At 41.5% G+C, this 15,279-nt stretch overlaps 2 protein-coding genes across 2 annotated transcripts in view; both read right to left on the reverse strand.

Moving 5' to 3' along the window:
- LOC131877666 (ras-like protein family member 11B) overlaps positions 1 to 7,155 on the reverse strand; it is a 12,318-nt gene extending 5,163 nt beyond the window's left edge. Inside the window, exons 1-4 of the mRNA XM_059223411.1 lie at positions 6,739 to 7,155; positions 6,400 to 6,557; positions 4,114 to 4,297; positions 3,464 to 4,037 (exon numbers count right to left, since the gene is read on the reverse strand). Of these exons, the coding sequence (XP_059079394.1) occupies positions 3,703 to 4,037; positions 4,114 to 4,297; positions 6,400 to 6,557; positions 6,739 to 7,111 (1,050 nt within the window). The 5' untranslated portion in view covers positions 7,112 to 7,155 and the 3' untranslated portion in view covers positions 3,464 to 3,702. The remainder of the gene's footprint in view (positions 1 to 3,463; positions 4,038 to 4,113; positions 4,298 to 6,399; positions 6,558 to 6,738) is intronic.
- Positions 7,156 to 8,518: 1,363 nt separating this feature from the next.
- LOC131877664 (uncharacterized) lies at positions 8,519 to 14,934 on the reverse strand. The gene is made up of 9 exons (XM_059223408.1): positions 14,414 to 14,934; positions 12,685 to 12,865; positions 11,842 to 12,269; positions 11,450 to 11,753; positions 11,078 to 11,293; positions 10,892 to 10,985; positions 9,805 to 10,048; positions 9,055 to 9,275; positions 8,519 to 8,754 (listed from the first exon to the last, which is right to left on the reverse strand). Exons 1-9 carry the CDS (start codon positions 14,512 to 14,514, stop codon positions 8,576 to 8,578), a joined length of 1,968 nt encoding a protein of 655 aa, XP_059079391.1. The 5' UTR covers positions 14,515 to 14,934; the 3' UTR covers positions 8,519 to 8,575.
- Between the last annotated feature and the right edge of the window lie 345 nt (positions 14,935 to 15,279).

Genomic DNA, 15,279 nt, shown 5'->3' on the forward strand with positions numbered 1-15,279 from the left:
AAAGGAGTAGAACAAAAAAAAATCATTAAAACCCGCCCGTTGGATAAAAGACCAAAATCCACCCAAAACTTTTACTCTCTCCTCTTTTTTTTGCTTGTAATTTGATTGATAATGAAAGTGGAAGAGTGGTCTTGATTTCATGGAACAAATGGTAAGAAACTCAAAGTCCTCCTTTGCGCTGTTCAATCCTTAATGTTCTAAAGGTAAATTATGGGTTTCCTGCACGGATTGTTGCGTGTCAAATGCAGTGGCTTATTTGCTGCAGCTCTTTAACTAATGCACCAATCCCAAATTAGCGGGGCGACTATCAAAAGCTTTTTACTTCTGCTGTTGAACATTTAACCTCTTTAATTCTAAAATGAGGCAAGTATGTCTCATTCCCCCTCGAAAAAACCTGTACTGGTATGGCGTTACTTTTTCTAAAAAGTATTGGTAATGGAGTAGTTTTTTCAGTAACAGTTTGATTGTCTTTGGCTCAAAATCAAAATCAAAAATAAAAAAGGTCTAGGTGTGCCATTTGATTAAAAACTAATGAAATTCATCCAATTAAACCCATCAAGCCAAAAAAAGTCCCATCCGCCCGATAAAACCTCCCCAAAAACGCCCTGGGTTTAACCCATTTGCCAACCATGATGGTCATGACTATGTGGGTTTTTGTAACTTTAGTAGGTAGGCATGATCAAAAGCAACAGGATAATTCAAGATCGACACGAAATTACAGACACCTAGTCAGCCTCCATTTTTATAATGAAGTGATGCTTGAGTAAATGGATGTAGAGCCCCAAGGGTCTGATGAGTTTCAGTAGGAGAGCTTTAGCAACTTTGGGCCAACTTTATGAGTAATTATTGCAATGTTTTTTTTGGTATTTGAGGTCCTAGGGTCGGAAGGGGTGAACTTCGCCCGGCCTGCGAAGTTAGCCATCACATCGTTCATTTATTGTTCCAATAGGCAGTGTCAAAGTCCGCCCTGATTGATTCTCCGTCTGTGGGTATGGCTAGTGTCTAAAAGTTTTCTTGAGAAAAGTCAGGGAGGAGTATCGTCTCAGGGACCTCTCTCATACAAGGACACTGCGCTAACCAATACGCCACATCTCCACATTGAGAACCAAAGTTGTTCCGTCAGCAAGCTGATTTCTTACATTTCCCGCGTTTGAGGCCTGGCTCAATCAGAACATTTGCTGTGGTTTCAAAAGCATTCCGACGAAAGTCATCATCCTGCAAGTGCAAAACCGTGCCATACTTATAACTTTTACAAGGTCGCCCATAGTTTGGTAAGAACAGACGAATTGCCGTTTCCCTTTTTATGACCTTCCATACGTGCTATTTTTACGCTTACGAACCAATTTACTTCATTTCATTTTCAGTGACGTATAAATAACCAAAATCCAAACCGCTGGAATTGGATATCGTTGACCCGCCTAGCCTCAGCTTTTCAACCGCCAAAGTCTATAAGCTAGGAAGGGTAGAACTAAATCAAGATCTGCTACTCAACTCTCAGAACAGCAGGTGCATATTGTCCATTGTTTTGTTTTCGGACGCAAAATGTTTGACCCACTCACATGCGAAAGTAAGACGAAATAAACTTAAAATCAAATATAGACCGGATATTTTGTATGTTCAAACATTTGGTTCAAGAACATTACTCTCAATCACAAGTACATTGGAATTAAATGTGATCAATCACAATCACATTCATAAGAATTATAGTGCATACGTTTGGGAAAGGTCATACAGCCAAAAGTCCCATCCGCCCGTAGAAACCTCAAGCTGGTGTGACCCAGTTTGCCAACAGATGGTCATGACTATGTGGGTTTTTGTAACTTTAGTAGGTAGGCATGATCAAAAGCACAGGATAATTCAAGATCGACACGAAATTACAGACACCTAGTCAGGCCTCCATTTTTATAATGAAGTGATGCTTGAGTAAATGGTGTAGAGCCCCAAGGGTCTGATGAGTTTCAGTAGGGAGCTTTAGCAACTTTGGGCCAACTTTATGAGTAATTATTGCAATGTTTTTTTTGGTATTTGAGGTCCTAGGGTCGGAAGGGGTGAACTTCGCCCGGCCTGCGAATTAGCCATCACATCGTTCATTTATTGTTCCAATAGGCAGTGTCAAAGTCCGCCTGATTGATTCTCCGTCTGTGGGTATGGCTAGTGTCTAAAAGTTTTCTTAGAAAAGTCAGGGAGGAGTATCGTCTCAGGGACCTCTCTCATACAAGGACACTGCGCTAACCAATACGCCACATCTCCACATTGAGAACCAAAGTTGTTCCGTCAGCAAGCTGATTTCTTACATTTCCCGCGTTTGAGGCCTGGCTCAATCAGAACATTTGCTGTGGTTTCAAAAGCATTCCGACGAAAGTCATCATCCTGCAAGTGCAAAACCGTGCCATACTTATAACTTTTACAAGGTCGCCCATAGTTTGGTAAGAACAGACGAATTGCCGTTTTCCTTTTTATGACCTTCCATACGTGCTATTTTTACGCTTACGAACCAATTTACTTCATTTCATTTTCAGTGACGTATAAATAACCAAAATCCAAACCGCTGGAATTGATATCGTTGACCCGCCTAGCCTCAGCTTTTCAACCGCCAAAGTCTATAAGCTAGGAAGGGTAGAACTAAATCAAGATCTGCTACTCAACTCTCAGAACAAAAGTGGAGTAGTCTAGTCAGCCATTGATTCGATATGCCCGAGTTTTGGAGAAGAAGAAAGTTCTAACATGCCGTCAAGAAATTAAGGATAGAGGAAAGACAACATGTATCACATCAGAAGTGTTATGACTTTTGTTTCCATTTGAATGTCTTTTACATCCTATTCCTCGTACTTTCAAATATTTATTCACATATTCAACATCTACACTTTGTTTCGATTCATATTCTATTTACAATCAAACCTCGATTTCACAACATTGTCCGCCGGCGGAGAGCACATCGTTAAATCGAAATCGATCATTAAATCGAGACTTGCTATGAAGCAATTACGGTATTTTGTAAGCAGCAAAAATATCGCTAAATCAAAATTTATTGTTAAATCGAGATTCGTTAAATCGACTGTACACCCAAACGGGGATTATGAATGGAAATTGAAGCAATAATAATGATATAGCTCGTCTGGTCATCAAGAAACGAGGTAAAAATAGATTTCAAGCGAGAAAAATCAGAGAAATAATGGTTCGTCTTGCTTAACTGTCTCTTTGGCTTTGAAGCGCGGGTTTATGTAGCTCTATTTTTGGCTCACAGATGGCAGGGCAATATCACTGTTTATCTTGAATTCATTTCCGATAACATTTATGCACAACCTCAAGTGCGCCATTCCGTGCGCGCTCCATGACAAGCAAACTTTGAGAGATACGAGTAGGTCGGTTCGCCGTCTTTGGATATGGGGTGGTGTGAATTACGCACAACAGTTTCCATACAAAAAGTCGCGGAAAGGAAATCGAACTGGGTAACCTCACTCACCCTCAGAAACGGCGATTTAACACGGGACCACGTTTCCACTCGGTAATTGAAAAAATATGGTTGGTTCTCTCGGCCGAAAAGCGAGAGTCAGTGCAAAAGAATATGTCAAAGAGTTGTTTATTTCTCGACTCCTCTCCTTCGGCGCATCATTGAAGCACAGCTTTTCAGTAGGTATAACAACGAAACCTCTCATATTCCACATCTACTTTGGCTGAAGTGTTTTTCTGCCAGAGAAGGTCTCACGACTTTCCAGGAGATTTTGGGCTTCCGAACATCTTGTTAAAACTCTCCATAAATCTAGCCGAAGGCTTCCTTTTTCGTTGTAAAGTGGCACTTTGGCCCGGTGACAATAAAGAGCCTGCTCCTCCTGCTTGCGCACTTAAATTCCAGTCCTCTTGTGGAGTGGTGGTATCTTCCACATTTGGATCCAACCGAGAGCTGGCGATCATCTGAATTAAGCTGTTAAAGGCCTCTTGAACTGAACTTGAATCCTCTCGTGCTGAGGTCGTCACCCAACTCAAACCTTGGCACTTGTCTCTCAAAGTGAATTCTGCCGCGGGTTTTAAGAGTGGATCTGAAATTTTCAATAGCTTGCTTCTAATCATGGTTTGAATCGGTTCAGAAAGTCTGCCAATCAAGCAAGGTCTTACGAAGGTCTTTTTTGTTAGCCACAAGCAAAACGGGTGGTTGTCTGGACCCGATGGTCATATCCTGATCCGGGGGAATGAATTCCTTGGTAATGATTTGTGCCAATGTCAGGGCCAAAGTCAGGGATCTTTCATTAGAGAGGGAGAAAACTAGTAAGTATCCGTCGCAGATCCAATTTGACGACAACTGCAAAATAATGAGCGGTTTTTAGATCCCTCAATTTTCTTTGGGTTAAATTGTGCTTGTAAGTAAAGGGAACTGAAAATCAAGACTGCGAGTGAGATGAGAGTGTTACATTAACCAAATCTGTTGAGGTGCACACAAACAATCGTGAAACCTCATCGCTTTTTATAAAGGATTGTGGCGTTTTAACGTGTAAAAGTTCATGAAAAGCAAAATTGTATGGTTCTGAACTCATGAGGGTACTCAAAGCGTTCACTGGTTTAAAATGTCTACAAAATCGCACGTATCCCTCCTAGATCCTTGAAAATTAAAATTTTCAAAAACGAATCTTTAAATGATCCAGTCACCAACCCTACCAACGAATGTTTCAATTTTGATCTCTCAGAAAACCTGAGGTGTAAAAACAAAGAGTATTGATAATGGCCAGTGAATTTTTGCAAAAGCAGGCATCTTCTAAATGTGTAGAATGGGTTAGAATGTTAAATGAAGTTTTAAACCAAACTCGGATGATTCTGAACATTTATTTATTGACTGGAGAAGTTCTCAGGTAGTTCTGTCCATATCACATGACCAATATTTAAAAGTGTGTTGTGTCCTTTTCATTTGCTTCGACAAAAATCAATGCTTTTTCCTGAGTTTGAAATTCAATTCACACTATTTTGGCCACTTTGAGACAACCAACTAACTAACTATACTATTACCGAACAAAACTATCCTCTTCATATGTGCATCGTTGATATGCCATCTTGGTTAAGCAATGTCGTCTATCTGTGAATTTGACTTCAGGATGATTGTCTTTTTTCAATAACGTCTTCTTTCCAAAATGTATGCTTTAACAAACTGGTGAATGAGAATAAAAGTCAAAGTCAGCCAATGCCCAGTGCAGGTTAGCTACGACGTTTATCTAAATTATCCCTCCTCAAAATGCCCAAAATCATGGTGTCTCCCTACATTTTTTCTTGAATTGCCTTTACTTCACTTCACTTGGCTAATGGCTAATAAATGAGCTTTTAAAGTAATGAATATAGAATGTTGGTGAGTAGACGATGTGAGTAATGATTGAGAATTTTGAACCATTTTTCGGGAAATATATGTAAATTCTTTTCTAAAAGCATCTCTGCTGGCCTCACACGGTTTGCCTAACGAGAGAGGTTGCGTAAATGGAGCTTATACCATATATTGCCCATCATCGGTTATACGTATGTTTGGACGCGCTTTACGGAGTGAGGGATGCTACCTCCGCCCAATTAAATGACAGTTATTTCTTGCCTTGATTTAAAATCTTGGGATACGATGGACAACGAACTTCTAGAAATATGGATTTTGAAGGGCTTTCCTGCTAAAATGAGATTACTTTGGGTCAGAGCGACTCTGAGTGAAGTACAGAGTCACACGATGAAATGATCCGCATGACCAGTATTTGGCACAAATGTTGGGCAACTTACTGCTCTTTGACGGACCAAAACACAAACTGTTTTTCACCCTTATAGCTAAATAGCGATTAAAGAAATGAAAGGGTTTATTTATTGTAGTTTAATCAAACACTTTTGAAATATTTGTCACGTGTATCATTTTCAGTCATTGAAAACAATATGGAAAATGCACAGGTCGTTTTCTGTGCTTGTTTCCCTATATAACTTTTTTGAAGTACAAATGGACGTAAAATAAACTTGCTCCTCCACTGATTTCAAAAGTGGCCCTTAATACTGTGTGGTTAGAATTTCGTTCGGCAAATTATTGCTTATCCCCCACCGTGTCATGTGTGGAAGATGATCGCTTTTGTCAAACAGAAGACCAAATTCCGAGGACCAAAAAGGTGGTTGGCGATCAGGCCTCAAAATGAAATGACAAAACTCGTTCGCACGTTCTGCAAGGATCTACATTTGGAAATTCTTCCTCCCCTCAATGATAGTTGGTAGTCTAAACGATGTCGGCAAATTTGGATTCGGCTCTTATCGTCCGATCACTGTAGTGTAGACGAATACCATTGCCCTAAGTCCCTAAGTTGCACGATGTACTAACAGAATTCCACAGAGACGCAAGAAATGGTCAATGAATGAATATACCGTGTGGATAGTTTGGTACTTTTTGACTCTCCGACTCACCTCACTTAAAAGAGATTCTTCGTCTGCGAAGGCCATGTCTCGTATTTCCACCCACACTGGAGAATTGTCTTTGCTGGAAAGGGTCTTGTGTATATAAATTCGCTCCAATGGACTGTATTCTCCGATGAAACGTCCAGTGAGATATCGCACCGTTAACGCTAAAAGGATAAAGGATGCCCATGGATGGAGATAAAGGCCTCTCCGGAGATTGTCCGCACACCATAAAATGGGCTACCCTTCAGCGAACATGCGAGTAGAAGGCATCAATGGCTATGTGGCCAAAAATGACTGGAAACCGCCAGAGGGTCCAAGATAAAGAAGCTTTGGTAAACGAATTACCTGTTTTCCCCACGCCTTTGTGTCCAAGAACGGCTATTCTAATCCAGGAGGCTCGACTCGCGTAATCGCCTTCTACTCCAGTGCTTGGACCCAAATCTGTCATGGACATGGTGTTTATGGTAGGAATCGATCCATCCTCCGATAAATGAAGGTAGCAGGAAGACTTGGATAGAATACCCGATTGAAGAGGAGCAGGAAAAAGCCTCATCTTAGGCCCACCTTCTTCGCCATATGAGCCTACCTGCTCAGAGGGGCCTAGAAAGGTTGAGATGTTGCAATTGTTGGTGTTGGCGGTGTTGGAGCTGCTGCTGTTATTTGGATTGTTTTTCTTCCTAATGGGATTTTTGATGTTCAATGAATACGATCTTCTCATGATGAGAAAAGAAGATGTTCGATGTGGTGCTTGTCGAGGCCAAATATGTTGTAAGTGAGGAAAGGAGAAATAAGCTGGGAAAGTTGGAACGGCCCACATTTGTAGAAACATCAATGACATCGTGTTTGAAATCGAATGAATCAATTTGTCTCTCAAGCGTTGGCGCTTGATAACATCCAGATCGAAGAAAACTTTTTTTCCCCGTTTGGGCACTACAATCTGTAGATGAGATCAAGATTTGCCTTTGAACTTCCTTGCTTAGTTTCTACAACCAATGCTCTTCATGGAATGAATATTTACTAATTACATTTCTACTGTTCTGTACATGAAAACACAAAGGAGAAGCAGTCTTTGAATATTTGATCCAACGCCATGGCCGTTGCCTTTCAAGGTAAATGTTGTAGTACTCATCAATCCAAATTGAAATGTTCGTGGATCACTACTAGGCAAGTGGTATGCAACTTCTATTTGACTTTTGCGTCAAAGGATATGTAAAGGTAGATCGTTTTAAGTATTTACAAGCACGTCTAAATCTTGGATATATACCCATTCAAGGAGTTGCCACGATCAAAATTTAATTGAAATTTATAGCTTGTAATTTTTAGAAATCAATAAGGCGAAATTGAGGTAGGGTACTACTAATGTTTGGGCTCTTTGACGCCTTCATGAAATACCCATTTCAATTCACAATTAAATTTGCAGACTTAATCAAGGTGCCCGCAAGCGAGGCTGTTCTATAGTTACTCTCTCCCCAAGAATTATATTTTCAATAAAATCAAATCGCTGTATCTCATTTTAACGCCAATTATTAACAAGAATCTTCTACCTGTGATCATCGGGCTTTGAAGAGATTTCGACAACTTGAGAACAAGGACATGCATCTACGCTCATACCAAAGGTTTCAATCTTTTCACTCGAAATACTTTGATGGAATTTATAACATGCTCTCCAAAATTGAAACTTGTCTAGGAAACTTGAAGGTAATAAATGACCTGTTTTTCAAATCTGAAAGATTTACCCTTGAGGTTCTTTATCCTATGCCTTGGAGCTCTGCACTCTGAATATAGTACCCCGCGTGGAAGGATGGACATCCTTGTCAAAAACCAGGAGGGGCTGCGAAATAGTGTCTAGAGGATAAGTGAAAAACTAACTTCGGACTGGAAACCTTTCTCATCACCCAACAGGTATAACTGGAACCTTGACCAAGGGCTACTCACTCCTTGACAGATCCAATTACAAGGTGGTTTGATTCCAATAGCTCGCCCAGGTCAGGATGACCAAGATTCTTAACTTTTCATCCATCTTGAGTGGTGAAAAGTAGATTTATGAATGTGAATTCAAAAAAGCAAGGGAAATATTCATAGCTTCTGTACTTCTAATCACGTCGCTTCTTCAAAGACAAACTGATTGTGCTTTTAACGATCCATCTCATTTCGGGTGTTTTTATTCGGAAATTTGGCTGGACTATTTGTCATTTGCAGGCAAAATATCTCTCAAAAAAGGAGGAAGTTGGTAATTTGATCTTTTGGCTAGAAACTCGGCGAACGCCTTGGAAGAGCTAAGTTGGGCAATCCTGCGGTTTTCTTCCCAACGATTGTATTCTTCATCCGTGGCTTCCATATCAGGCCCTTTTCGGTGTTTTACTGCAAGAAGAAATATTCATTGCAAACACAACGTTATTATGGAAAACCCAAATAATCTCCTTTTGTTATGATCGTTTGTATCCTGGTCATTAGAATAATCTAATAAACAAGGTAGTTCACTTGCACTGGTTAGTTCGATCAGTGCAAGTCTGGTGTCTTCTTTTTTTTCCTGTGTACAAAACCCACTTTTCCAGCTCCTTTTTTTTTAAAAGAGAGGCCCCAGTAGCATTTTTTGCTGTACACTGCACTCCACTTTTGTACGCTCAAATACAACCAACCTCAAACTCATTTCCAACTCACATGATGATTGCCTCCCATTGACCATCCTTCCATTTTGGGTAAGCTGGTGTTTCGAGCTCTTTCTTGGCAACCGTGGTGATTCTCCGATGGTTCCAATTCCTGCTCGACCATAATTCTCTTCGGTTGTTTTTGTTCCGGTTGCGGCTCCCGATTCACTGTTCATGCTGGTGCTCGAGAGGATTTCATTCACGTTTGATCGTTCCATAGAAGACACCAACGGCCTGCAATGTATTTATGACAGACTCTTTCTACATCCTCGGACTTAAGCTAGTCGGGATTATCTTGTGGAACTGATCACAGACTTCTAGAAATATGGACTGGGGAGCAAATCAGTCTGCTTCAGATCAGAGCAACTCTGAGTCCCTTTCCACAAGATGATTACATGATTATGTAATATCTGGGTCGTTACAATTAAAGTCAAGTCAGTTTTTCTTTATTCAATTTTTATTTGTTTAATTTTTTTAGTACTTCGGTTTAGTCTAGAAGAGGACGAAGATTCACTTTTTTTGTGTTTAATAATAATTTACTTTGACTATCTCTTCCAAGTTCTTTAAGCTCGATTTTGTCTCCAAATTTTGCCAAGTTCATTTAGTCAAATCTTTCGATCTTATAAAATGCTAATTTTGGAAAAGATGCATGGTTCAGGTGAAACGAATTGTTTCCTTCCGTTGTAAGTCGCTATGAATAAGAGACCGTGGACTGGAGAACGACACCAGTTTCCGTTTGTTTCATCTTTAAGTGAGATTTTACCTTTGTTGAGCTGGAATTGTTGAGGCCAGAACGGCCTCGATGGAAGACTCGTGTTGGTGTTCTTGCAAGATTTGTTGTAATCTCTTGTTCCACAAGGTGGGGTGCACATGCCACACATGGCCCGCATATTGTTGCCTTCTCTTCTGTCGTGTCCCTTGGTCCAAAATAGGGCCTTTATTACTCCATTGGGAGCGAGACTGGTTACTACCGGTTATTTGAGGAGTAGTCGAGTTTGCTTTTTGTCCTAAAAATATGAGCAATGAACAGAAATGAAAGAATAAAAACAACAATCCGTCTGTTTCCCACGCCAGCAAACTGACAAGATCCAGCGACACTTCCAAGCCTTTGTCTTGCTTAAATGTGAGCAAAAAGGGCTCTGCTGAACTTTGATTTCCACAAGCTCGCTTCATGTTGAGCAATGCGGATTGTATTTCAAAGCCCAGTCTGAATGGGAAACGGAAGGAAGGCACTTTATCTAGTTGACTGAGAAACGATCTTAGAACTGTCGCACCCCTGAATAGACAGTGCCCAACTTTTTCTCAATTCTTGAATTAAGTGAGCCAGATGATACATAATTATCATTGTCTCCAAAAATACTACATAGGTAGCCGAAAGGTTCAATTTTCTCTTAAGAGTGAGCCAGCGAATAGTGTTGCTTCTTTCTTGAAAGTACACAAGTGCGTACTATTTTGTGACAGAGCCAGAGAACCTTCACAGTTTCTCTCTGGAGAGAATGGAACGAATTACCGAATGTAATAAGACAGGCGCAAAATGTGTCTTCCTCAAGGGCTAAAACTTTAGATCGAAGTAGAAGTTTCTCTTTTTGGTGACAAGACCAACGATACTGTCTCTGGTAATGAGCAGATCGCGGATCGTCTTGAACAAGCTCACAGCTTGTGGGATTAGTTCCACACCAATGCACCATTGTGATAGGAACAGTGATAGTGGTAATAGTACGAGTTTTGAAGAAAGTTGAAAGCCAACATGAGAGGCCAACCGATAGACACCGTTTCTAGTTAGCTCGTCCATTGAGGCGGGTGAGCGAGCGAAAGCCCGACAATGACAACAATATGGAACGCAAACTTACCCGTCAATGTTCCATCCAAGTTCTTTGGCCGCTTCGAGGTTCTTCTATATTTCTTTCGATTATCCACGCCCTTCTTAAACTTCTGTTTGCTCATCTGTAATGTGTCGTATTCGATTGCCACATAGTGAACAAACGAACAATGAGTGTTAGACCCATTCCATAAGCTCGCAATACTCCAGGACTCACTTGTTGAGATGCAATCGAGGCCAGAGCGTCTTTGGGACCGGCCATTTGGCCAAATCGGGCCCACGACATTAAACCCTCAGCTAGCTTGGATTTGGTCGGATTAGCCGCTTGTCCAATATCAAATAGGGCTCGAATGTGATCCTCAGGAATCGTGTTCACTGTGTCGCTGGTGCCTTTGGGCAGATTTCGGAGCCACGCACAAAATTCGCCGGCAATCTGCAAATGCATGCACATGCACTCACTGTTTGTCGTCGACCAGATTAATTCCACCAAAACACAGTGAAAAGATCCCTTTCATTGAGTGGAATCAGGGTCGGGGTATCCTTTAAAGGGCTTTTAGGCGGGGGGGGGGCAAGTTTTTTGTCAACTTACCTTGGCCGCTTGTTCCTCGGCCTTTTTCGTCAGGCGGTCGTCTGTTTTCAACGAGTATATATTTGAGCCTTTCCTCTTCATTTCCAGAGCTGCTTGTGTTGTGGTGAGAAACGAGGCCATTTGGTTGTCAGCCTCAAAACTGCCTCCAGATGGGGCCATGCTTGAGCCGAAACTCAGCCACGATTTCAAGCCCGACATCAGACCCGAGGTCATCTCGTCCAGTTCGTCTTGGCCCACAGCCTCGGTTCGGAATGTGAAATCGAGCAAAGCCTTTTGAAAAATTGATTCAGCCTCGAGGTCGTCGCTAATTCAAAAGCAATACATTGACAAATACAACAGCTCGCAACAGAGGGGGCCTGACGTTAATCCAGATTAATCGTCAGCCAGCTCACCTGTCGTAGTAGTCGTAAGATGATGAGAGCATGTCATCTCTTGTCTTGGTTCCCTGCTCAACGTCCTGTCGAATATCCAATTCTTCGTCGACATCAGCCTCCGCCTGGTCTTTGTCTTTATGGGCGGATTTTTTGTAAGCTTCGAGTGTCACGCCTCGGCCATCATTGAGCAGGCTGAGCTCCTTTGTGTGTCTGGTTCCATTCGAGTCGTGGAGGCCGCCGGAGTACGAGAATGGCTCCTGTTTTGCCATTTTCTCAGCTATGGACTCGTGACTTGTCTTTGATGGAAGAGCACGAGGAAAAGGAGAACGAGGAGAACGAGGGGGAGCAGGAGGAGGAGGCTCACAATGGAGAAGAAGTGAGGCCAAATTTTCGGACAGCTCCCTATCCAAGCAAGCCCCATTCAGGACACGAACCAGTTGCCGGTCCTAAGAAATTGGAATTCCATAATATGAAAGCTGTCCTCGCTTTTTCCAAATTCTCTGTGGAGTCAGGTTGATCAGCAAGATCAGCGTGGGGGGACCTTTGCATTTGCCTTGCATGCATTTGGTTGATGCCTTCCATCTACGTCCCAGTCGATGTGAAAGCTGGGATCGAGGTATTTGCATAATCAAAGTTTGAGTCCCTGTTGTTTGCGTCGCTTCAAAGTGAAAAAGCACCTGCAACTTTTCTAGGTGCTAGGTGCTCCGTACAAAGACAAATTGGGTACTCCTACCAAACAGATTTAACCTTGAGGAGCAATTCTCTCTTGCGCGGGTTATTCAGTACATCGGTACATCCACCCCATGACACATCCATTCCTTACACGGCGTTTCGTTTCTTGTGTTATTGTGTTAATCTTACCCGGAGATCATGTTTTAGTTGCAGACCCAACTTGATTCCCACTGCGGCTTCTCGAAAGGACACCTTATGCTGTGGTTTTGACACCTCTTTCTCAATCTGAGACGCCTTTGGCTTGAATTTCCAGTCCGAGGGATCCAACCAGGGTTGGCCAAAAGTCTGTTTGACCAGTGTACTTTCATACCTGGAAAACGGTGTAGAAAAACGGTTTAGAAAAAACAAGCCATAAACATGAATGCCTTGAGCCTGATTTCTTTCAGTTTCAGAGGAGCAATAGGCAGGATATATATCACCCCGAGGTTGTCAAGAAACATTGTCATGTTGTCATTTGATGATCCTTGATTACTGTGCTCGTTGAGTGTTCCAATTGGCGGGCCTTTTCCGAGGCATAAATAATCCATGGATGGCCATATTTACAGGAGAGACGAAGAACAATAATTGAGACTAATAATTGCCCTCGGCACAAACGCTTCCTGAGCTATCAAAGACTATAGGCAGCCCGAAAGAAGCACAACCATTGCGCCTGGGAGTTCAGATTTAATCAATGAACTCGGTTTCAAACGAAAGCTCACCCAAGAGGAAGCTAATAGGCCGGATAAGTTGGCAGATGAAATGATCGTCTATTCTTGAAAAAAAGTGGTGTTGTTTCTGCAACGACGGTTGCAATCAACCAAGCAATTTTCGAATATTTTTAATCTAAATAAATTCGCTCGAATATCGCTCTTTAGAGGATATTGTTGCCTGCCGTTTGACATTTTGCCCTGCCAATAAGCGCCAAAACAATGACGATTAACAATGCTCGAGAAAACTTCCTTATCTTACTAAAAGTTTTATAATCATGTGATAACAAATTGGATTGAACCTAAAGTTTATTAGATACAGTCCAGTCATATATCCAAATTGATTCAGTCACTGAACAAAACTATTCATGAGTAAATTGTTTCAGAAAATTGTTGAGTTTAATTTTCAATATGGTGCTGAATTGGGTTCAATTCGAACGTGATGAGTGTCAAGAAAAAAGCGTCAGTTCTATTTTTTACTTAGTAACTGGGATTTGAACAAAAAGATCCATGACCAACCGAGTAAAACATACACAACCGTTTGAGTTGGCTTCTAAAAATGCAGATATGCAGACATATGACGCCATTTCACAAGGGTTCTAGTCTTATCGTGGCAATAAAGCGCCCTCACATTTGATCCTAAACCTCAATACTTTTGTTGACTTCCCCCAAATTAACTGAAGAGACGAATCTTCTTTTTTTTGAATTACTCGTTGCTTACATAATCAATCAGATCTCTCTAGAGATGGTTACGGTAAGTGTTGGTATACAAACTAGGTACCTGTGGGTTGAGTTCTCGATATCAGTACGACGGGATTCATGATATCGACTGAGCCAAGCAAAGTGCTTTTGTAGCCAAAAACTTTCATAAAACATACACGGTTTATTCTCAGGCTCCCTAGGGGGCTCTGACAAGCAGGTGATAACTGAACGGGAAACCCTAGTCCTCTTACATGACAATGGTTGTGTCTATCGCACAAGCATAGGGTATCAAATGAATGAACGTATGCTTATAGGTTAGTACCACACTATAATTTATAACACATCTAATTTTCATTTATGAAATAACTTCTTGCATTATCCAAGTGTATCTTTTATGGTGACGCACGCCACCAATTTTTACTATTCTCGACACAATAATCGTACTGACCGGATTGTAAATGAATTCTTACCAATGAAAGCTCTTCTCTCTTCGAAGGTCATATTGGATTTCAGTCCCGGGAAAAATAAGCTCCCTTCTCGACATGTTATTTAGCGTTGGAGCCTTTCTCATTCACTCTTCAATGATTTGATTAGTAAAGGGGCCCTTTTTGGTTTCTCAATGGGTCCAAATACGCGCATGACCCTTATTTGAATGCAATATCCCTAAAGGACAACTCGGCCTTTACCGACTTGCACAGCTCATACCGTAGATGCTTAAAGGTCGGGACACAGGATCAACGGAACAATTACAGATGGAGAGATTGAGATAGAAAACCTCGACTGGTTTCCTTTGCACCAAACGTTATCGATCTAACGAAACTCTCGAGCTAGGTGCCGAGGACTACTTAGTAACTGGGAACCATGACCCCATGTTATAAGAAAGTACCACCAATGTTCTAGTATATGACATGGGCGTCCAAGAAGACTGATTTGGCTTATTTCGAGGAATGCTACAAGAAGAGAACTCTAGTGTGCGTTGACCTGAAATAATCATTCTTGGCTGGATCTTATGGGGTCTTTCTATTTTATGTGAACCGGTACTGCAGTACAAGGCAACGCAGGCATAAGCAGAGCCAGCTAGCAGCCCAGCGTTCAGAAGTCTCAGCAGATCGTCCTTGGATAGCAAAGCTCTTCTTTTTTCCTCGTGGTCTCATTTAACTGGTGCTAGTCTTTCTGCCCTCCTCCTTTGTTTGCAACCTTCCTGGATATCCCCGTTCGCCGTACAGTTGGATCAAGCGAGGACATCGATTTCAAATGGACAAGAAGGGGATTTTACGTCACAGGTAAGGGTTGTCGTAAATGTTTAAATGTTCGTGTCTTCCCTAAGGTTACATCA

The sequence above is a fragment of the Tigriopus californicus genome, chromosome 3, assembly GCF_007210705.1.
Source record: "Tigriopus californicus strain San Diego chromosome 3, Tcal_SD_v2.1, whole genome shotgun sequence".
NCBI classification, from domain to species: Eukaryota; Metazoa; Arthropoda; class Copepoda; order Harpacticoida; family Harpacticidae; genus Tigriopus; species Tigriopus californicus.